This window comes from Lampris incognitus, chromosome 11 (genome assembly GCF_029633865.1).
Source record: "Lampris incognitus isolate fLamInc1 chromosome 11, fLamInc1.hap2, whole genome shotgun sequence".
NCBI classification, from domain to species: Eukaryota; Metazoa; Chordata; class Actinopteri; order Lampriformes; family Lampridae; genus Lampris; species Lampris incognitus.
Window position 1 is genome coordinate 42,547,746 of NC_079221.1, and position 24,634 is coordinate 42,572,379.

Below are 24,634 nucleotides of genomic sequence, written 5' to 3' on the forward strand. Positions count from 1 at the left end.
AAAACCACACTAACTGCTCCTCTGCAGCTCAGCTAGAAAATGGATGCCTGTACGGGAGCTTGAAACAGCTTTTGTCGTTCCCTGCCCCCCTTTTATCTATCATTTACCCCCCAATTTTTTCCCCTTGATTTTTACCCCGCCAACTCATTCTGCTCTTTACTGCTCATTTCAGTAGGAAAACATGCCCAAAGACACAGAAAAAACAGCAACTAGTCCTTACTGCCTGTCTCAGGCCAGCATGGTGATGGTGTGTGAGACTGGTCTGTAGCTACTGGGGACTGCACTTGTACTGCAAGTCACATTTATTTCTCTGGAGCTTTTGCCAATACAGCTGTGTTGTGCGCTTTCTCTTGTAAAAGTGCTTTACAGTGGCTGCACAAGAAAAGAAAAGAAAACACAGGAGAGAAAAATAATATGAGTCAAATTCTAGGATAAGATGTCAACATTTGCAAAAAGAAATGCCATCCCTGCTCTTACAGAATGCACCAGATAAACTGGAGCCATGTTATTTTTTGAAATATGTGCAGTGACTTGAGTGTCCTTGGTTAGAAAACGAATAACTCATGCTAATAAGACAAACTAATAAGACAAAATAATAAGACAAACTAATAAGACAGACCTTATATTTTGTCTTGATGCCTTTTATGGTTTATGTAAAAAAACAAATTGATTTGATTTACCTTATTGCTGAAATGTGCTATACAAATAATTTGCCTCGCCTTGCCTAAGACATTTACAGACTAGATCCTGGTAGTAGAAATACTAAGAGTTCATCCAGGTAGCATTGTGGTCTATTTCGTTGCCTACCAACACGGGAATCGCTGGATCAAATCCCTGTGTTACCTCCGGCTCGGTCAGGCGTCCCTACAGACGCAATTGGCTGTGTCTGTGGGTGGGCAGCCAGATGTGGGTACGTATGTGTCCTGGTCGCTGCACTAGCGCCTCCTCTGGTCGGTCGGGGCGCCTGTTCAGGGGGGGAGGGCGACCGGGGGGGAATAGCGTGATCCTCCAACGTGCTACGTCCCCCTGGTGAAACTCCTCACTGTCAGGTGAAAAGAAGCGGCTGGCGACAGATCTGCAGACCTCCCCGGATCAGCAGAGGGGGTGGAGCAGTCACCGGGATGGCTTGGAAGAGTGGGGTAATTGGCCGGATACAATTGGGGAGGAAAAGGGGGGGGGGGATACTAAGAAACATGACATTGTTATCTCTCTTCGATTACATCACTACATCTGGGATACCGTAGTCTCCCATGCCAGATGGGGAGGCTTCCGCCAACCCCCCCGTCTGTGATTCAGGTTTTCTGTAGCTCCTGTTGGAAGTGAGTCATCACACTAATTCCCTTACATCAGTTTCCCATGTTAATAATTCCTACTGGGAAACAAATTAGTATGTCAAATTACGTTTAACGTTATCGGCATCTTCTTTCACCGATTCAGTCAGTGGAGCAGATCCATGTTCCATCATGTTGACTGTGAAGCATTGCAGCTATGAACCATGCTCAGCTAGCATGCTGCAAGCATTGTGATCTGGACTGTGCTTACGACGACCTGCCTCGGTTATGTTTCCAAGGGGAATATGTTTCCATGAACACTGTCGTGATTGGTCGAAATACTTCTCCGGTCTGATGAGCTCTTTCGGTGCAACGCGGTAGCTTCCGGAGGAGGTTCTCTTCCGACTCCTGCTGAGTTTTGAACAGGCTGAATAACAGACTGGCTCTGAGTGTTGTGGAGTTACAGGCTGGTTTAAGAGACTAGGGATGAACAGTTGTGGCGTTTGCAGTGGATCGCAGTGGTTAGCGCAGTCAGATGGCACGGTGGCACAGTTAGCGTGGTTGCCTCACAGCAAGAAGGTCCTGGGTTCAAGCCCCGGGGAAGTCCCAACCTTGGGTGTCGTCCCGGGTCGTCCTCTGTGTGGAGTCTGTGTGTTCTCCCTGTGTCTGTGTGGGTTTCCACCGGGTGCTCCGGTTTCCTCCCACAGTCCAAAGACATGTAAGTAATGTGGATCGGCCGCACTAAATTGTCCCTAGGTGTGAATGTGTCTGTTCTGAGATGGACTGGTGACCTGTCCAGAGTGTATCCCTACCTTCTGCCCAGTGAATGCTGGGATAGGCTCCAGCACTCCCGCGACCCTGAGCGCAGGATAAATGGTTTGGATGATGGATCGATGGATGAACTGTGGAGTTTAATGCCTCAGTGGAGAATCCATTTTACATAGGTTAGATGTGACTTGCGGAGAGCTTGGCAAAATCAATACCTTAACCAATGACTCTTTTAAAGGCCTTTTTGTGCAGTTTCACTCATGTTTGAATCATTTACTTTATTTCTCCTCTGCATTTTTAAGCATGGGGACAACGCATGCACACTCCCGCTCACACACACACACACACACAAACCTGCTAAATCCTAAAGGGTGAATTTCTCTCTCTTTCTGTCTGTCTCTTTCTGTCTGTCAATGTAATCCACGTGACGACACTCCCACCTATATGCATGTTTATGTCCAAACATCTGTGTCCCTTTTTACCTCTCTGTTTGTACCCGTACCTACTTGCTGTGTCTGTGTGTCCAGTCTTGCGTTTGGGAACTGTAATGGCCTTGCGGTGGTGGACTACCTGCAGAAGACCATCTTGTTGTGTATGTCAACCCTGGACCTGTACGGAGCTGCTGACCCCTACCAGCGCCTCACCCGCTCCCCCCGCAGAAACAGACAGTCCACCTCAGGTAGCAGAACACCTGCCCAACCGACAGAAAACAACATACGCCAGCAGAAAAACAACAGACATACACACACACATAAACACGAGAACATACACGTAGGATCTTAACACGCAAATGCATGAGACACTGTTTGGATGACATACACATTAGCTTCATATAAGAACACACACACCCATCTTCTGTCCATCTTTACTGTATTTTCTTCACCCTCCTCTTCCTCCTCTCTCTGTCTCTATTTATATTTGCTGTTTATAACTTTTGGCAAAGCCACAATCCCCCGTTCAGTCTCTCTGAGCTGTTTTCTGCTCTTTCTGTCCTTCTGTTTCTACTTACTTATCTCCTTCCATCTCTCCTTTCCTCCTTCGGCCTCATCCTACTCTTCTTCCGAGTCCTCTCACCTCTTAATTCTCCTTTTTTTGTCTAATTTTTCTCTTCCTACACCCCCCCCCTTAGTTCTCCTCCACATTCTGTCTCTCACAATGTACACACAATAAACTCACTGGTCCGTCCAGATGTGACGTTTCTCCTCACAGACCGGCCCTGTCGATACGAGGTGCATGTGTCCAGCCTGTTTTGTCATTCTACTGTGGCATTACTATGCATGTTGTCTGACCCCCCCCCTCCCCCCGTCTTCTTTTCCGTTGATAGGCCAGCTTGGGTGCAGATCTCTAGTCGCACAGCCGCCAAAGTCTCTCCTTAGATTCTGCCCCCCCCCCCCCCACCACCACCACCACCACCCCCCTTTGTCTGCTGCAATTTTAGGCAAGTGATGGCCTCCGAATTTGAACACCGTGCATCCTCCTGGGTGTACACGCGCTCCCAGAGACACGTTTGCAGAAGACGTTCACACTCCCCGGTGAAGATGAGCCGCGACCTTAAGCTAACCTTTGAATTCAAGGGCGTAGCAGCAGCCAAAGATTTAATGTTTTAGGTTTTCAAAACCACCGCAGGGGGGTTTAGTATTTTTTCTTTCATTACGTAAGTCCCCACCAGCGCACCTGGAAAAAGCCTCGCACGTACCCGGGCCTTTGTGTGAGCGAAAAACTGAGGTGGGTGGACGGTGGCTTTGGCTTTAAAGCCCTCCTTTTATTCACCGTTGCATAAGCCGCATTTATTGACCGCCGCATCAGTCGGCGCTCTGGACTCTCTGGATTGCATCATCTAAAATCAATCGGTGGAAGTAAGAAAACCTCCAAAAAGTAAATATCTGTCCTTGTCCGTTTCCACCGTTCTGTCTTCTGTGTCAACTCCGTCCGTGAAGGACCATCTTTTAGCTGTTTTGAGCCGCACGTATTTCCGTGTGCGTTGGGTTAAGTGTGTCCATCACATATAAACTGATGTTTCGTTATATGCAATATGACAGTTTGTTACCCTGTGGATTTTGAAATACGTTTTTTAATGAAAAATTTTAACTTTATTATTGCCAAAAAAGAGTATCGGTAAGCTCTCTTTAGACCTGAGACAAAGAACTTCAACCAGATTTGTTTCCACAGAAACTGCTTATCTCATAAAGCCCTGCAAGGTATTTGTTGTCATGTGGATGGGCTTTTTTGAATGCTGATACGGTAGTTTGATTCTCCCAAATTGTGCAAACGGACCGATCACATCCCTGGGGTTTGTTAGAGGAGCCCAATATCTCTTTGTCCTCCCTTTACACTAACTGGGTTGCTGCTTGCTCTCACTTTCTTTTCACACTCTAAGCCTGTGTGTTCTTCTCTCTCCCCTCCCTCCCTTCTTCCCACCCTCCATTCGTCCCACCTTTCCTGACTCTGTGGCTGCTGGTGTGGGGGCATGTGGGCCTGCCTGACAGAATTTTGCATGCGCGGCCTGTCTAACTTTTATTCAGATTCAAAGAAAAGGATCCGTACGTCCTACCAGAGTAAGTGGGGCATTCCTTCAAGCTAAGGGACTGGCAGGGGGATGGGGCTGGAATGAAAAGGGCAAAGGGCAATGTGGGGCTAGGGGGTGGGGTACTGGAGTCAGGTTGGAAAGGAAGGGATCAATAGGACTGGGCGAAATAACATTAGGATTTGGCTTTGCCAGCAGCTACATCTCAACAGAGCCAGGGTCAGTTTCAGTAGCCCAGCATCTGTCCTGTTGCAGCCGTGTCCAGCACTCGGTTCCTCTGACCAGTGTCTCTCCTTTGAGGTTTCTGTCCAACAGGGACATGATCAATAATTTTAGCCCCCATTTTATCGAAGTTTTAACTGCAGCTCATATAGCGAGTTGGAGACACTCCCATAGGGGCGCTCGGCCCAGTCAAAGTATAATGTGCACTTCTGGCTGCTGATTATAAAAGGATTCATAATTTAACACCCGAATTAAGGTTTAACAGAAATCCACTTCATTTTTTTTTGGAAACTCATTAACAAATTGTGCTGGCCATTTCGAAAGACGTGGAGCGGACTCCCCAAATCATGGGACAGGATGGATTGGGCAGCACGGTGGCGCAGTGGTTAGCGCTGTCGCCTCACAGCAAGAAGGTTCTTGGGTTCGAACCCCGGGCTTGTCCAACCTTGGGGGGTCATCCCAGGTCGTCCTCTGTGTGGAGTTTACATGTTCTCCCCGTGCCCGCGGTGGGTTTCCCCCACCATCAAAAGAAGACATGCATATTAGGGTTAGTGCTCCTGTCTGTGCCCCAGACCGAGGCATGGCGAGAGGAACTGGAGTTGGTCCCCGGGTGCTGCACGGCGGCTGCCCACTGCTCCTAGCTACACAGCTAGGATGGGTTAAATGCAGAGTATAATTTCCCTACAGGGATCAATAAAGTATCTCTAAATAAATAAATAAAATCATGCAGGTTTTGCAGTGTGGCAACACTCTGAGGCTGTTAATGAAGCCGTAAGAAATTCAGCTTGAACACCACACAAGGATAAACAGAGAAAAAGTAGAATATGGGGGCTGGACATTTCCGCTGTTGTGGCTTTTTCAGTTTTGAACAAGTGAGCATGTGTGACTCTGCATCTTGGCTTGTGCTCGATAAATCTGATCCGAGATCCGTTTGATCTTGCTCAGATCAGATGTGTGTTTGTGTCAGTTCACATTCTGATTGTGTGTAGCTTTTCATATGAGGTTTGCACTGCAGAGATACATGATAGTTTCAGTCTCGGTGCCATTTCAACATACTTAGTAGGCAGAGTGGTTGAATAAAAACGGATAAGATACGCTGAAAGGAGTGCGGTGCAGGCCACATGAGACTTGGTGTTTTGTTTGTTTGTGTTTTTGTTTTTTTTCAGCCATACTGCTCCTGGAGAACAAGGTAGATCCTGTGAAATGTAGTCCAGAAAACTGAGAGATGCAGAGGGCGAGAAGCAGATGTAAACATCTGTCAAGACAATGACTCCTTTCATATCGTACATCACTAGAGACTCGTAAATATCGAATTGGAAGTAAAATGAATGTATTCAGGACTGTTGCAAAAAGGCAGTCCATCCAAGCAGGTTCTTCAGGTTGTGTATGGCTGACCCCTGCATTGTCTGTTTCTGTCAAGTGGACATGGCTGACAGGGTGTTAAACTGACCTAACATGTGTCTGTCCCACTCCCTGCTCCTCTCGGCCGGCTGCTGCTGCAGGCCTTACCGAACTCTCGGACAACCAGCAGTCCACTGACATGGAGAGAAGCAAGTCGCCCACCTCAGGTAACACAAACACTGACACACACACACACACACACACACACACACACACACACACACACACACACACACACAACCGTGGTGTTCCATAAACACTGCAGCACTTACCTTCCCCTATCTGGGCACCACGAAGCCTTGTGGGGATGTGACTGCCACCTCTGGATGTGGACCCTTGTCACCTGTCACCTGAGCATCCTTACGTGATGTGAATGGTCCCTGTGTAAAACGCCAACTCTACCAGCTAATGCTAATGTTGTAGCATTGAAGGAAATGTCAAACACTCCCGCTGTAGCATGGGACGCCGCCGTAAATGGCTACGATTAGCGAGGCTGTGCTGCTTCTGCTACCAGTGAGAAGATGTGTAGTTAGAGCCGTGCATGTCTGCACAAGTCTGGACCTTGTTGATGTATTTCTGCAAAGCAGCTGTGCTTGTTTGTGTTTGCACTTGGTGTGTGTGTGTGTGTGTGTGTGTGTGTGTGTGTAATGTCTAAGGGTAAGCGGGGGGAAGACAACACATCTTTTAAGACTATAAATGCTGCGTAATTGATTCTGGATCTCTTTTCCTCTCTCTCTATTTCGCTCTGTCTCTCTCGCTCTTCCTTCCTCTTCCTCACTCTCCCTCGCTTCTTGTTCTCCTGTGCTCGGAGATGACCGGCTGTAGCAACATGTTGTGTGATAGAGCTGCAGTTTCATTTTAATTCTTGTCTTTTTTTTTCTTCTTCTTTTTTTTTGCATAAGAGCAAAACAGGGTACCATGAGCAAGGCTGGGTGTTTGTCACGGAAGTCGCGGGTGTCACGGATTCCGTGATTCTCGCCATTTTTTTGCCATGTCCGCGATTTCCCCAGTTTTTAGTGCTTTCCGTGATTTTTCTACAGTTTTGAATGGTAGCCTAACTGTCAATGTTAACGTAGCCTACAGTGTGATCTGTATAGGCACTAAGCATTTTAACCATCACTTCTGAACCGCATAAAGCCTAGCATTGTACATTTTGACCTACACTCCGACCCATAGATTGTCCCAATTAGCGGAAGTTTACAGTGTAATGTTACGTTCCCATGGTTACGTTAGAAGTGCGAATGAATGAACAGCAAACGTTAGTCACGGTCCGATCAAAAGCTTCAAAATGGGTAAAACTGCAAAGACCTCCGCTAAAGCAGTGGTTCTCAACCGGGGGTCCGCGGACCCCTAGTGGTCCGTGGTGTAATTGCAAGGGGTCCGCGAAAATAAAATATCTTTAAAAAAAAGATCCTATAACATTTATAGAAATAGGATTATTTTACTCAAATGTGACTGAGACCTTTATCTACCTAAACTATACAGGGTAACAGGACTTTTTTCTCTAATTACATCTGTTTCACAAGTGTAATTTATTGTATTTTAATAAGAGATCTCGCTCCCGTTTGCATTGTTAAAAGTTACTGCATAAAAATTCTGTTGTTACATATATCTGAAAGTTACCGAATACATATTCTGTTCTGTTACATATATCTGAAAGTTACTGCATAAGAATTCTGTTTTGTTACATATATCTGAAAGTTACTGCATACATATTCTGTTTTGTTAACTATATCTAAGTTACAACTTAAAGCTCTTACTTTTGCCCCAAAGAGTGAATAAATGCTATAATGCAATTTAAAATGCAGTTTCTACTGTTTCTATCAAATTGCAACCCCCCTCCCCCAAGATCAGGTGGAGGGGGTCCTCAGGGTAGATCAAAAATACGCAGGGGGTCCAGGACCCCAAAAAGGTTGAGAACCACTGCGCTAAAGCACGACCCCTACAATACCCAGAACAAACTTTTCTTGTCAGCGGTGGTTTGTTATTTTGCTCAGTGTGTAACATCCCGGTGGACTACACTCAAAAAGCAAGTTGCGACAAGCATTTGCAGACAAACGTCCATAAAAAGAAAACCGCAGATCGGGCCATTGAAACCGAGAAGAGCCGAAAACTGCAGAAAACTGTGTCAGAGCTGTTTCAAGCTAAAACAACCGCACAATTGCATAGACAGAGTGAGGTAATTAAACTTACAGAAGCTTCCACTTCAGCCAACATCCCCTTACACACACCCGACAATGTTGGCCTAAAGTCCTGTCTGGAAAGCCATCTCCGCGACATCGGAGTAATTCCAAGTGCCTGTCAACTCCGACGCACCCACCTGCCTAGCATATTCGTGAAACACGTGAACGAGATCAAAGACAAACTCAAAGTTTGTGACGGAATTAGCATTGTTGCTGACGAGGCAAACGGCGGGCAACTGCCCGCTGTTTTTAAAAAAAAAAAAAAAATTTATTCAAGCACTTGTTACTGTTGCTACAGTTGCACATGTTATTTCAATAATTTACCACTGCTGTGCATGAGATCTCTTGGTTAATTGAATACATTCAAGCTATTTAAAACACTCCGTGATTTCTGCCTCTTTCTTTTCAGTTTTCCGTGATTGTCTACAACTTTGCCGTGATTGCTCCGTGACTTTAGTCAATATTTTCCGTGACAAACACCCAGCCTTAACCATGAGGGATAGCAAACAGAGAAAAGTAGCCTCAAATGCGTGGTTTGGCATATTGGGAAAAGAAGCAGAGAGAAAGGGGAAAAAAGGGATAGTTATAAAGAGAGTGATTCTGTCTGCGGTGTGGGAAATAGAGAGGCGAGACGGAAGAGATGGGGGGGAGAACGTTTCGCAGCATATCCACCACAGGGGGTGGTTTGGTCTCAGAAAAAAGCAGAGTAGATAAAACCTTAAAGGTCAAGTAGCATGCGTGAGGGGGCGTCCAGGTGGTGTGGCGGTCTATTCTGTTGCCTACCAACATGGGGATCGCCGGTTCGAGTCCCCGTGTTACCTCCGGCTTGGTCGGGCGTCCCTACAGACACAATAGGCCGTGTCTGCGGGTGGGACACCGGATGTAGGTACGTGTCCTGGTCACTGCAGTAGTGCCTCCTCTGGTCGGTCGGTGCGCCTGTTCAGGGGGGGAAGGGGGAACTGGGGGGAATAGCGTGACCCTCCCACATGCTACATCCCCCTGGTGAAACTCCTCACTGTCAGGTGAAAAAAAGCAGCTGGCGACTCCACATGTATCGGAGGAGGCATGTGGTAGTCTGCAGCCCTCCCCGGATCAGCAGAGGGGGTGGAGCAGTGACCGGGATGGCTCGGAAGAGTGGGGTAATTGGCCGGATACAATTGGGGGGGAAAGGGGGGGTAAAAAAAGTGGGGGGGGCATGCAAGTGATGCATTGAAAAGTGTTCTCTCAGAAGAAGGAAGTATATGTAGGATAGCAAACTGTGAAAAGTAGCCTGCAGTATGAAAGGAAGAGACAGGTGAGTTGTGTTGCTGAAGTACTGACTGCTGGATAAGGCTGTGTGGGGTATATACTAGCTAACCCTACTAACCCCTATTGACACGGTAATAACTGATTAAGGACTGAGCTTTACGTTTTAGCGGAGGGGTGTTTGTGTCTTTACTTTTTTGGTAGATTTACATAATCAAAAAAGGCTTTTTACAAACTACTTTTTTTCAACATTACCAATTTGTGATGTTCACTGATTTCTTTTTATTTATATATATATAATATTTTGGGCAGTTGTAGGCTTCATTGTGACAGAATAGTAAAAGTCGAACAGCAGTAAGTAAAGACTAGAGAGAAAGGGAATGACATGTATGAAAGGGCCGGACCATACCTGCTATGTGCTTAGTATCTGGCTATACCACCAGTATGGAAATAAAATTAGGACGTTATTTCTGACTTATTGCTCATTATTTTATTACCGTTCAGTGTTCAATGTTATTATGTTGATATTTGCATAAACTAGGTGCTCTTTCTGTTGTTACATGTCTCTGTCATCGGGCTGTGGATCTTCAGTTTTGTAATTTATGGGAATATAAACTGGATCCACGAGTTCCACAAATATTGTTTAACAGCGCCCCACTGGTTAGTTTAGTGCTGTTACCACTAACATGTGATAGCAGGTGAGCCCATCCCATTAAAACAGAAGCGACTCATGCTGCTTATTTAGGTTTGCAGTTGTGACATGCATTCATAGAGCATTGTTATAATTAATGTTAATTAATAATTAGGATCCCTTTTCAGAGGTTACGATACAAGTCTACACATATAGAATGCACTTTTACAAATATGACTACTACTACTACTACTACTACTACTTGCGGCTGCTCCCGTTAGGGGTCGCCACAGCGGATCATCTGTTTCCATCTCTTCCTGTCCTCTGCATCTTCCTCTGTCACGTCAGCCACCTGCATGTCCTCCATCACCACATCCATAAACCTCCTCTTTTCCTCTTCCCTGGCAGCTCCATATTCTGCATCCTTCTCCCAATATACTGTCTTCCACACATGTCCAAACCATCTCAATCTTGTCTCTCTTGCTTTGTCTCCAAACCGTCCAACCTGAGCTGTCCCTCTAATATACTCGTTCATAATCCTGTCCTTCTTCGTTACTCCCAGTGAAAATCTTAGCATCTTCAACTCTGCCACCTCCAGCTCCACCTCCTGTCTTTTCATCAGTGCCACCGTCTCCAATCCATATAACATAGATGGTCTCAAAGCCATCTTGTAAACTTTCCATTTCACCCTTGCTGGTACCCTTCTGTCACAAATCACTCCTGACACTCTTCTCCACCCACTCCACCCTGCCTGAACTTTCTTCCTCACCTCTCTTCCGCACTCCCCGTTACTTTGAACAGTTGAGCCCAAGTATTTAAACTCACTCGCCTTCATCACTTCATCTACTTGCATCCTGACCATTTTGCTGTCCTCCCTTGCATTCATATATATATTCCATCTTGCTCCTACTGACTTTCATTCCTCTTCTTTCCAGTGCATACCTCCACCTCTCCAGGCTCTCTGCAACCTGCACCCTACTCTCGCTACAGATCACAGTGTCATCCATGGGCATCATAGTCCATGGAGACTCCCGCCTGATCTTGTCCGTCAACCTGTCCATCACTATTGCAAACAAGAAAGGGCCCAGAGCCGATCCTTGATGTAATCCCACCTCCAACTTGAACCATCTGTCATTCCAACCACACACCTCACCACTGTCACACTTCCCTCATATATATCCTGCACCACTCCTACATACTTCTCTGCAACTCCCGACTTCCTCATACAATACCACACCTCCTCTCTCGGCACCCTGTCTCATGCTCTCTCTAAGTCCACAAAGACACAGTGCAACTCCTTCTGACCTTCTCTATCCTTCTCAATCAACATTCTCAAAGCAAACATTACATCTGTGGTGCTCTTTCCTGGCATGGAACCATACTGCTGCTCGCTAATCATCACCTCTCCTCTTAACCTAGCTTCTATTACTCTTTCCCAAATCTTCATGCTGTGGCTGATCAACTTTATACCTCTGTAGTTGCTACAGTTCTGCACATCGCCCTTATTCTTGAAAATCGGTACCAGTATGCTTCTTCTCCACTCCTCAGGCATCCTCTCACTTTCCAAGATTGTGTTAAACAATCTAGTTAAAAACCCCACTGCCATCTCTCCTAAACATCTCCATACCTCCACAGGTATGTCATCTGAACCAACTGCCTTTCCACTCTTCATCCTCTTCATAGCTGTCCTCACTTCCTCCTTGCTAATCCACCGCACTTCCTGATTCACTATCCCCACATCATCCAACCTTCTCTCTCTCTCTCTCTCTTGCTCTCATTTTCTTCATTCATCAGTCCCTCAAAGTACTCCTTCCACCTTCTCACCACACTCTCCTCGCTTGTCAGCACATTTCCATCTCTATTCTTCATCGCCCTAACCTGCTGCACATCCTTCCCAGCTCAGTCCCTCTGTCGAGCCAATCGATACAAGTCCTTTTCTCCTTCCTTAGTGTCTAACCTGTCATACAACTCACCATACGCCTTTTCCTTTTCCTTTTCCTTTGCCACCTCTCTCTTTGCTTTTACACTGCATCTCCTTGTACTCCTGTCAATTTCCTCATCGCTCTGACTATCCCACTTCTTCTTTGCCTGCCTCTTCCTCTGTATACTTTGCTGTACTTCCTCATTCCTCCTTGTCTTCCTGCATCTGTCCAGATGACACACCAAGTACCTTCCTAGCTGTCTCCCTCACTATTTCCACGGTAGTTGTCCAGCCATTCGGCAACTCTTCACTACCACCCAGTGCCTGTCTTAACGCCTCCCTGAACTCCACACAACCGTCTTCCTTCTTCAGTTTCGTTTCCTCCATTTGATCTTCGGCTCTGCCTTCACTCTCTTCCTCTTCTTGGTCTCTAAAGTCATCCTACAGACCACCATCCGATGCTGCCTAGCTACGTTCCCCCATGCCACCTTGCAGTCTCCAATCCCTTTCAGATTGCACCTTCTACATAAGATATAGTCCACCTGTGTGCTCTTTCCTCCACTCTTATACATCACCCTGAGTTCCTCCCTCTTCTTGAAATATGTATTCACCAAAGCCATTTCCACCCTTTTTGCAAAATCCACCACCATCTGTCCTTCCTCTCCTTGACCCCATACCTACCCATTACCTCCTCATGACCTCTGTTTCCTTCACCAACATGGCCATTGAAATCCACTCCAATCACCACTCTCTCCTCCTTGGGTACACGCTCCACCACGTCATCCAACTCACTCCAGAATTCTTCTTTCTCTTCCATCTCACACCCAACTTGCAGGGCATATGCGCTGATAACATTCATCATCACACCTTCGATTTCCAGCTTCATGCTCATCACTCTGTCTGACACTTTTCACCTCCAAACAACTCTTAACATACTCTTCCTTCAGAATTACCCCTAGCCCATTTTTCCTCCCATTCGCACCATTGTATAAGAGTTTACACCCACTTCTGATGTCCCTAGCCTTACTCCCCTTCCACCTGGTCTCTTGCACACAGTATATCTACTCTCCTTCTCTCCATCATATCTTATATGTGCATCAGCCAGTTCTCTCCCTTTACCAGTCATTATGCCAACATTCAAAGTTCCGACTCTCACCTCCACACTCCTACCCTTCCTCCTCTCCCGCTGCATCTGGACATGTGTTCTCCCTCTCTTTCTCCTTCACCCAACAGTAGCATAGTTTCCACCGGCACCCTGCTGGCCAACAGTACCGGTGGTGGTTGTTGGTAACCCGGGCCTTGATTGATGTGGTATGGAAACCTGATTTATGATCCACATATTTGATTTGGCAAAGGTTTTATGCCGGATGTCCTTCCTGATGCAACGCTCCCCATTTATCCAGGCTTGGGACCGGCACTATGAATGCACTGGCAGGGTTTCAAACATTTAAAAACACGACTATACATTCACAAATCTGAGTACACAGTCACAGCTTGTCCTGCATGCATTTTCACTAAAACCACGATTTTATTTCCATATACCAGCACACCTCGAAATGTTCACAAATTTAAGACATATAAACAGTGATTTGTTTTGCACGTGTTTAGTGAATGTTTGAAGGTCAGGAAGCACTTGCAACTCGCAAAGTGCCGTTTTTATGCTATTTTAGACAGGACTCTCATAGGCAACTGGAATGAATCTTATTTAGACTTAAAAGCCCTGGAATGACTATATTAAGGTGTCACCAGGCACCTGACAGATTTCCTTTCCAAAGCAATTTCTTCTTTCCCAGGGGTAAAACGTTTATCCGGATGGTCAATTTGTGCTGTTGGCACACTGTCCATGGAGAGAGGAAAAGCACAATATTTGCATGCACGGATTAGGAGAGACCTTATGTAAATCACATCTGTTTTTGTTTTTTTTGGTCAAGAGGCAAGAAATGCATTCGATACCTGCAAGCTACCAGTTCAGAATGTATAATGTGAAGTACGTGAGAGGGAATATACCATGGCATCGAATGGAGTGAGCTGAAGCACTGAACTAAACTAAACACAGACTGACCAGGGCTTATCTTTATATAACAGATGCCATTGGCTGCAGATTAATTTGTCCGTTTATCTCAAGGAGAACGTAAAGTTTGCATGGTGCAGCAACTAGGGGTACATTTTTGAAGAGCTTATCACATTTTGTTGATGGCAGCGTTGCTATTTTCATCCGAGGGCATAAGCTGTGTGTTTGCTACAGTGTTGGACTCCAAAGATGTCATTCCTGTGTGAGCTCACATCTCGCCATGCAAGCATTGGCTCGCCAGAACAATCTTGAGGAGGGTGTAAGTGAGAAGGAAGACACCAGGGACTTTTGCCCTGTGATGGCCTGGTGGCCGGTCCAGGGTGTCTCCCCGCCTGCCACCCAATGACTGCTGGGATAGGCTCCAGCATCCCCGCAACCCTGAGAGCAGGATAAGCAGTTTGGATAATGGATGGATGGATGGATGAGTAACGATGATTTACAGAGAGGGCATCGGTACTGCGGTGTGGAGGAGATGTCAGATGGGCTATCCCGTTACAGGATTGTCATTTCATAGTTATAAAGAAAAGAGTGACAATAGAAACGGAGGAGAGATGATCCTGCATGATGCTGGTCATAATATTGGCAGTATCCTGTTCCACATTTGGCTGGCTGCCAGCGGTGTCAGCAGATCAGATGTGGGGTAACACCCTTCAAATGAACTGCTGTTTGATTAACAGAGGGTAAATAGGAAAATGGATTAAGGGGGAACAATACGAGGGGGGAAGCGTTTATGATGCATGTCCCAGTTTTTCGCCGTATTTCATTTTGCCGCGTCGATGCCGTCTTGCCTTTTTAAAAGACCCGTTTGAATTGACCGATGAGGAGCGCAGCTTTTCAGCAGTAGTCAAAGAGCACATGGTTTCTTTCTTTCTCTCAGATGATGTCATCCTCTGCCCTTCTTTGTGACTGTAGGGTGTCTGTCTGCCACCACCACCCCCCCACACACACACACACACACACACAAACACAAAACACATCGGCTCCTTTTGTCTTTAGGCCCACTAATTGGCGCTGCTCCTCTCTGAAAGTGTTCTGTCCACCATATCATTTTTTTTGTTTTTCCTATTTATAATTACTTCTCACTCCATGGCATGCTGTTTTATTTGGGGTTACATGGTGCCTTTCTCGGGTGGGCTGACAGTCGGTGTGTGTCTGTGAGGAGAATAGCTTGACCGGGTCCAGTCAGTCAGGCTAACAAGCTCAGATAACAGCAAGCGGCGCTGACCCGGGAGGATATATTTAGAAGGGGGGGTTTGGGAGGTGGCGGCGACACAGAGGAGGTGGTGATGCTCAGATGTTACAGTGCACTTTTCCAGAGCGCCTGATGGCAGCTGCGCTGGCTGGTCGCAGCCGCCGCTCCACAACCTTTCAACTAAACTACTTTTCTTCTGTCTTGAGTTTGTTTTGCTTTTTTTTCTCTCTATCTTCAAGGTGGGGTTAAGCAGTAGTTCTGGGAGATTTAAGTCACATCAAATAAATAGCTGAAGACATGGGCGTCCGGGTGGCGTGGCAATCTATTCCGTTGCCTACCAACACCGGGATCACCGGATCGAATCCCCGTGTTACCTCCGGCTTGGTCGGGCGGCCCGTACGGACACAATTGGCCGTGTCTGCGGGTGGGAAGCCGGATGCGGGTATGTGTCCTGGTCGCTGCACTAGCGCCTCCTCTGGTCGGTCAGGGCGCCTGTTCAGGGGGGAAGGGGGAACTGGGGGTAGTAGCGTGATCCTCCCATGCGCTACGTCCCCCCTGGGGAAACTCCTCACTGTCAGGTGAAAAGAAGTGGCTGGTGACTCCACTTGTATCGGAGGAGGCAGGTGGTAGTCCACAGCCCTCCCCAGATCGTCAGAGGGGGTGGAGCAGAGACCGGGGCGGCTCGGAAGAGTGGGGTAATTGGCTAAGTACAATTGGGGGGAAAAAAATAAAAAAAATAGCTGAAGAAACTGGTTTCATGTGGGGTTCTGTTTGAAAGTTGCATTGTGCGTTTTGTTTCATTACTGATGGGGTTTGCTGGTGCAAGTCACCCGCAGGTCTCCCTCTGCTGGTGCAGAGGCTGACAGTTTGAGGAATGACGAACTGAGCATAAATATATTGCTGTCTTCTATGCTGCTGTATGAAGTGTGTATGTACTAACTGACCAACTGACTGTTATGAATGCACCTGCAACTCTGCAGTGATCACAAGTGATATGTGTGATGTCTGTCTGTTGTGGTAGTAGTAGTAAATGTTGTAGATAGGTGTTGTAGTAGTGGAATTGGTGGTGGAATTAGGTGTTTTTTTTTCAATATCATAGTTCTGCTTGAATATTCTGCTAGTTATTATCTCTGTTCTAAACTGTTTTAGTATGACCTGTAAACTGACTGTTCTCATCACTGTTGTCTGCAAGTTTCTCTTTCCCCAGTTCACCAGATGTTTGTCTCTCCCCCCCCTTGCCCTGAATAGTCTGTGTCTGTTCTGTCGGATCTCCTATTCTAGTTCATTACCCACCCTCCCTTCACAATGACCCCCGCGTCCTGCCAGAGCCTGTGGCCAGTCTGAGAACCAGCCACTACAGTCCAGTCTTTTACTTACTGGACAATGGTAAGAGGAGGGATGTCCCGCAGATCCTGGCCCTCTCATCGTTACCTGCTTGGGGCTTTTGCTTTCTTTGGAGCAATGCAAGGGGCAGCTGGGCGTGCAGTTTGGTGTCGGAATTTGCATGCCAGGGGAACGTGTTTCTTAGAAGTAGGTTGTATGTTGCAGCTTTGTCATCAATTTTCATGCATTTGTGTGGACAGCTACAGGCATTGCACTCTCTCTTTAGGGGGTAGACGCTGTGATGTGTGTTTGTATACATGTGCTAGATCTGGTCTGTGGCCTTGCATCCTCCATCACCCAGGAGAGCTGCGAGGTAAGGAGGGCCTCTGGGAAGGGAAGAGGAAGGAGTTGTGTTTGGATCGGGCACTCCTTTGCCTCGCTCATCGGCGCCTCTCGTGCTTCATCTCGTGTGATGTCAATCATCGTACCTCCGCTGAGGGTGGGGGTGGGGTGGGGGTCACATGTTTGCCACTAAAACGACAGTGTGCCGCTCTCTTTGATGGTGGCACTCTGATGTTTTTTTAGCCGTCTCTAACTGACTTTCTGTATGCGTGTGTGTGTGTGTGTGTGAGTTAAACTGCAACCTCATGTTTGTGTCTCCACGGCTGACCTTCATCTCCTGCCTCATCTCTAACTGCATGGTGCCCACAGTGTTGGCCGGCCATGGCGGCGCACGTGAACATTGCTTCAGCTTGCTATTGGACCTTTATCTGTGTTCTGACCAGACTAAATTCATTGTAAGATGTGGTCCTACAGCTAATGAAATATTGTCCTGTGGTGATACCGTCAACAATGGTCAGAACCTGGTGTACGCAATATTCTAGACTCTGAAAATACATCATTTTTTTTTCCATTTTGTAAATGATCCTTTCTTAAACATTATTACGTCCTGGGTACGACATTAAACTGCAACCGCCGGGTCGTCTGCGACTAAACCGGCACCCCCACTTCAACCCTTGGGTTGTTGTGAGGAGGGTGTGTGGACACCTAGCAGAGCTAAAAACAAAACCTGTCAAAGGGTGGATGAGTTCCTCTGTGGACCAACGGCCATCCATACCTGGAGAGGAGATAGGGACCACCGGGTACTCCCCCTACTCAAACACAATGATGACTCAACTGGCTGAGGCATCAGCTGTGCTCCTATGACCTCCATAGGTTACGAAACTGATGATGATGATGATGATGATGATGATAATGAATTATTAAGTCAAAGAGAATTAATATATTTGAACCCTGCTTTTTCTCAACCAACTAGTTACCAGACCAAGATTTTTTTGGGGAGGGATTTTTTCCTCCTTTTTTCCCCCCCAACTGTACTTGGCCAGTTACCCCCACTCTTCCGAGCCATCCTGGTCGCTGCTCCACCCACTCTGCCGATCCGGGGAGGGCTGCAGACTACCACATACCTCCTCTGATACATGTGGAGTTGCCAGCCGCTTCTTTTCACCTGACAGTGAGGAGTTTCACCAGGGGGATGTAGGGGCAACATCACGCTACACCCCCCCCCCCTGAACAGGCACCCCGACCGACCAGAGGCCCTAGTGCAGCGACCAGGACACACACCCACATCCGACTTCCCACCAGAAGACACGGTCAGTTGTGTCTGTAGGGACGCCTGACCAAGCGGGCGGTAACACAGGGATTCAAATCGGCGATCCCCATGTTGGTAGGCAACGGAATAGACCGTCATGCTACCCGGATGCCATTACCAGACCAACCTTTGAATCTTAACAGCTTAAATAACTGTAGAAACTCTCTCTCCTAAACAATCTTTCCTGTGGTCAGAGGCCAAGAGCAGCAGTAGTCCAACAAGTAAAAGTCGAAGTGGTGACGTTTTCTACTAAGGTTCAGATAATGAATAACTATTCTCCTATTTATTTTGTCATTTTGGGCAATGTCGCCGGAAGAAGGACAGCCTTTTATTTTTTCATTCAGACAAATTTTATGCAGCATAAATATTTTCCAACAAGACATTTGCCAAGTGATGCAAGAAAGCTTTTAAAAGGATGACCAAAAGGTTTATTTGGGGGAAATTCCATCCTTTCTCTCTCTCACAAACACAAACACACATACACACACACACACACACAAAACTTGACTCTTCTTATCTCAGTAGAAAATAACTAGTCCGATAGGCCTTAACTATAAAACTAGAAAAGCAACTTCACTGAGGAATTTAATTTAAACACCCCATTTTCCCTACCGATGAGGAGCGCTTACTGAAATACCCAGTCTGGTTCTGAATTACCCATAAGGCTATTCACGGCAAATTGACTGTCTATTTCGTCTGATTAAAAACATTTAAAATGCTCTTCTATCTCTTTGCAATTCAGTGCAGAAGTATTGAATCACTTTTTGTTGTCTGTTTTTGCCCCTGAGGTGGAATCGATAAAACAGACTGCACCACAGGGGCGAGTCGCCGAGCTAAAACGCCGATGCGGCCACCTGTTTCTCCTCCTCCTCTCTTTTCTGAGACAAACCGTTACCGAACGGCGGCAAGCTGAGCCAGCTTTTGTGTCTCTAAAGCATTCCTATTATAAGTCCTGTACCCGCCCTCCCAGATTCAGAATCCCCTCGTGTCCGTCCAGTCCGCCTCGGGTGTAAGAAAAAAGTACATTTTCAGGCAAAATAAAAAATCCCTTCTCTGAAGAACGGCAGCGATGGGAGTGTCATCTTTGCCAGTGTCATATGAACACCATCTTATATCTTCCATGTGCCAGGTTCATCATCCCGCGTTATGGCAGATAATGGCACATACTATCTCCCTTACAGGAGACGTATCGTCTCCTCGATAGGACAAACTGACAACCATCTCTCAACGTGTACTTTGCAGCCCCTCTATCCACTGCAAAATGCTTGCAAAATGTTTTACAAACTCTTTTTTGTTTATTCCGATGTTCAGCTGTGGTTATTGTTGTGCCATGGTGTGAGTTTTCCCTGTCTCCATATGTGCTTCCATGTCAGACCATCCCAGGACCAGATCCTAAACTAACGCAGCGTCCACGGCCGGATGCTCTCAGCTGATTGGTAATGAATTTTGCGTTCCTTTTGAGCAACCAGCAGAGGCTGACCTTTGACCCACATCGGGTCGTCGTTCAAAGCCGGAGCCGTCCATCCTACTATGTCCAACGCTGAGGTAATAGCCACGGTTAGAGCCGTACGGTGTCTTTTATCACCAGTATTGGACAAAGTGGACACACTGACCCAGTTGAGATATAGCTCAACCTTTAACCTTAAGGATTAGCCTCTGAAGAGGTAACTGGGAGTCCTGGCCTGGGAAAACAGTGAAGCATGCGTTCTGAAAATGGCTCTGCATATGCCCGACATGTGCAATTGCACCAATTTGCATGTTATGGTACTATGTTCATTTCATTTTTTAATTTTGTGTTTTCTTTCAATTTTATTTGGTTTGTTTTTCTCTTCAGTTTGGCATTGTTTGACTTTTGAGTTCACTTACTTTTCTTTTTTTTCTTTTCGTTTGAAGGGATTAACTGGTACTTTGTTTCCTATTTCTTTTTTCAGTAAAGGGGCCCGGCAGAAAGTTAAGTCTGCCAACAGATCTTAAGACTGATCTTGGTACGGTAGGCGAAAGCCAGCAGTTTTCACTTCTGTTCATTCGATTCATTTACTTTTGCCTTCGTCAGTTTTTCTTTCTACTTAGATGTGCTTCTGTGTCACTTGTGTAAAACCACACCCGGAGTGTGTAATTACACTCAAACTTCCTTAAATTTCCTTATCAGTTCTTCTGTTCTACCTGACCATGCAACTTTTGACCTGTTGTGTGTTTTTGGTTTTGAGTTGAATCTCCCATATGTGTTTCTTGTACATTTTGCAAGTGTTTCTAAAGATGACCAGTACCTCATGTCCATGTCTAAAGATGACCAGTACCTCATGTCCATATCCGAAGATGACCAGTACCTCATGTCCATATCTGAAGATGACCCGTACCTCATGTCCATATCTGAAGATGACCCGTACCTCATGTCCATATCTAATGATGACCAGTACCTCATGTCCATATCCGAAGATGACCAGTACCTCATGTCCATATCTGAAGATGACCCGTACCTCATGTCCATATCTAAAGATGACCCGTACCTCATGTCCATATCTAAAGATGATGCGTACCTCATGTCCATATCTAAAGATGACCAGTACCTCATGTCCATATCTAAAGATGACCAGTACCTCATGTCCATGTCTAAAGATGACCAGTACCTCATGTCCATGTCTAAAGAGGATGCGTACCTCATGTCCATATCTAAAGATGACCCGTACCTCATGTCCATATCTAAAGATGACCAGTACCTCATGTCCATGTCTAAAGATGACCAGTACCTCATGTCAATGTCTAAAGATGACCAGTACCTCATGTCCATATCTAAAGATGACCAGTACCTCATGTCCATATCTAAAGATGATGCGTACCTCATGTCCATATCTAAAGATGACCAGTACCTCATGTCCATATCTAAAGATGACCAGTACCTCATGTCCATATCTAAAGATGACCAGTACCTCATGTCCATGTCTAAAGAGGATGCGTACCTCATGTCCATATCTAAAGATGACCCGTACCTCATGTCCATATCTAAAGATGATGCGTACCTCATGTCCATATCTAAAGATGACCAGTACCTCATGTCCATATCTAAAGATGACCAGTACCTCATGTCAATGTCTAAAAATGACCAGTACCTCATGTCCATATCTAAAGATGACCCGTACCTCATGTCCATATCTAAAGATGACCAGAACCTCATGTCCATATCTAAAGATGACCAGTACCTCATGTCCATATCTAAAGATGACCAGTACCTCATGTCAATGTCTAAAGATGACCACTACCTCATGTCCATATCTAAAGATAACCCGTACCTCATGTCCATATCTAAAGATGACCAGAACCTCATGTCCATATCTAAAGATGACCAGTACCTCATGTCCATATCTAAAGAGGAGGCATAGCTCTCGAACCGTGCTCGTGCTCTCTCATGATTGGACCATCCTCCTTTCTAACACAACTTTCCTCCATGGACAGCCTCACTTTGGGTCCACCATATTCTCTCTCTCACTCTCCCTCTCTGTCTCTCTCCCTCTCTCTCGGTCTCTCTCTCGCCCTCTCTCGCCCTCACTCTGTCCCTCTCTCTCCTGCTCTGTCCCCTTCCCTCTCCCTCTGTCTCTCTCGCTCTGTCTATCTCATGCTCTCTCCCTCTCTGTCCCCTCTCTCGTGCTCCCTCTCTCTCTTTGTCCCCCCTCTCTTTGTCCCCCCTCTCTCTATCCCTCTCTCTCTCTCTCTCTCTCTCTCTCTCTCTCTCTCTCTCTCTCTCTCTCTCTCTGTCCCCCCTCGCTTTCTCACTGTCCTCTCTCTCTCTCTCCCTCTCTCTCCTTCTCTCTCTCCCTCACTCGTTCTCCCCCCACTCTACTCTCTCTCGCTCTTTCTCTGCTGGATCATTTTCATTACAGAGAATTCGTGTTCCCTCCAAAAAGTCACCTCTCGTTAACGTTCTGTACATCAGGTCCCCCCCCCTTTTTTTCCCGCAGTCTCACACATTCTGTTTCTGTCTCCACTTCTAAAATGTCTGCCTTTTTTAACACAAAATCTGCCGGTTCCCAAGTTCTTGGTTTAATGTTATGACCTTGTTCCTTTCATGACACGAGTGAAGAATGTAAATAACTGTAAGAAGAACAAAGAGTGAAACCCCGAGTGAAACAGAGACATGAAAGGCTACAATGTAATGGAGACATGAAAGGCTACAATGTAAAATGATGAGATTCCAGAATTAATCTTGGTAACAGTTAACACAGACTGTCTTACTACTTTGGAAGAAATACTTGACAAAAGTAAAAAATAAAGAAATCTTCAGTCTAATTTCTTAATCAAGTGAACAGTGAGTTTCAAGCCGGCACCTCACATACTGCCAGTATCGGGGAAGAGACACAATTATGATCAGCCCAATTACTATTTTGTCTTATGTATGATTAATATGGTCATCCGAACAGTTGCCTGGGTTAGAGTGTGTGTGTGTGTGTGTGTGTGTGTGTGTGTGTGTGTGTGTGTGTGTGTGTGTGTGTGTGCGCGCGTGCACGCGCGTCACAGCTGAAGTGTAAAGGGAACGATGCCATTTTTTTTCTTTATGCACACGTCTCCTGCAGTGTGTTCCAGGACAAATAATTGAAGAGCAACATTGCTGATAAAAAGTTGTGATTATAAAACCTTAAGCCAAGCACACAACGGCATCATCCTGTGGCTCATTCATCGGTTCACTGTCCCCTTTTATCCGCAGTTTCCGAGCCCTGCATTGCCTCGGTAGCGCTTGCTGTGAAACCGGGCTAGCGTTGCATGCGGACTGGGAGGCACCCGGAGTTTTTCATCTTCACTTTGAGATTGACTCATTTATGCATCACCGTCGCCCCCAACAGGGGATTTGAGTTTGGATCACAAATTCTTGACCAGCGCCAATACTGAGCGCACGGCAACAGGGGAACCAAACACATTACACTGACTAATTAACGCGGTATAATTCTCCTCGTGTGCAATGTCCTCCGCAGACAAAGAGGGAGAATCAGAGGGAGAGGTTCCCATTACTCCTTTCCTGTCGGAACAAATTCCTCTGTTTTTTACTCTGGGGGGCCGTTTCGTTGCCGTGGGAGGTGTCAGTCAAGACATGGGTAAGAGATCTGTTTACCCGACTGTCAAGAGAAGTGAGAGCGCTCATAACACAGACGTCGTGAGGCAGTTAATTATGTCTGTCTTGAGTGGCACGCAGCTTTTTTGTCTGCCTGGATAAACTTGAGGACAGAGAAGGACCACCGAGTGCACCCAGTCAGCAGGGTCCTGTTTCGCTTTTATCCGACTCATTAACGAGGCCTGGCTCAAGGCGAGTCGTTCACACGCTCAAAATGAAAGCATGTCCACATTCATAGACGACTACATCAGATATCCATAAGACATTGAAGAAAGTTCATTTCGGAGTGCCGGGCAGTTCAAATTTGTTATACCAAAAAGAAATAAAAGATCTAAGCAGTTTGCCGCTCCATTAACACAATCTCCAGCCTGCTGTATGCCTCCAGCAGCTACACAGAACAGCATCACATGGGAATCAGTCGGAAGATAACATGTTCCTGTCATGTTTATTCAAGAGTTCTGCATCATTGCCAATGGAGCTCCAGCTCTCGCTTGGAAAAGCAATAAGTGAAAAGAGGAAACTAAGTGGAGATGAAAAAAGACTGTTTACTGCTTGAACCTACTAAATTGGGTGGTCTACATTCACCTGATATCTTTGCTTTGCCTTTGATTTTCTTCTCGCCTTCCTGGCAAGGGTTAAAAAAAAAACAACTCACACCCACTATCTGCACCTGCATTTACCCCTCTTCTCTTGCCACCACCCTCTTCCCACTCTTTCTAAGAACCCACTCCCCCTGCACTCTCCATATACTTACTGTATATTCCCTTTCACCCACACTCACTCTCTTCACCCACTCTCTTCCTTGTTTCTGCCTCTCTTTTCAACAAACTAATCTTCAGCATCTGAGTATTCCTCTTCTCATTAGACATTTTTCCTTTTTACCCCCCCCCCACCCCTTCCTCTTTCTGTTGTTTGCTAATGCTTTGCCGTTGTTTCAGATCATGTCAATGGACATTGCACTAGCCCCACCTCCCAGCCCTGCTCAGCGGGGAAGCCCCGCATCCCGATGGGTCCCGATGGGCCACGGCTTACCCGCAGAGGGCCCGGCCGACCGCCCTTCCGCAAGGCCCAGTCCGCTGCTTGCATGGAGATCTCTTTGCCTGTGTCCCACACGGAAGGTGTGTGCTTGATTC

At 46.4% G+C, this 24,634-nt stretch overlaps 1 protein-coding gene across 2 annotated transcripts in view; it reads left to right on the forward strand.

The window, feature by feature from the left end:
• stxbp5l (syntaxin binding protein 5L) overlaps positions 1-24,634 on the forward strand; it is a 325,667-nt gene that overhangs the window by 266,821 nt on the left and 34,212 nt on the right. Inside the window, exons 18-21 of one of the 2 annotated variants that reach the window (XM_056289509.1) lie at positions 2,567-2,721; positions 4,526-4,594; positions 6,288-6,353; positions 24,440-24,619. In XM_056289509.1, the coding sequence (XP_056145484.1) occupies positions 2,567-2,721; positions 4,526-4,594; positions 6,288-6,353; positions 24,440-24,619 (470 nt within the window). The remainder of the gene's footprint in view (positions 1-2,566; positions 2,722-4,525; positions 4,595-6,287; positions 6,354-24,439; positions 24,620-24,634) is intronic. The other variant, XM_056289510.1, reaches the window with a different exon arrangement.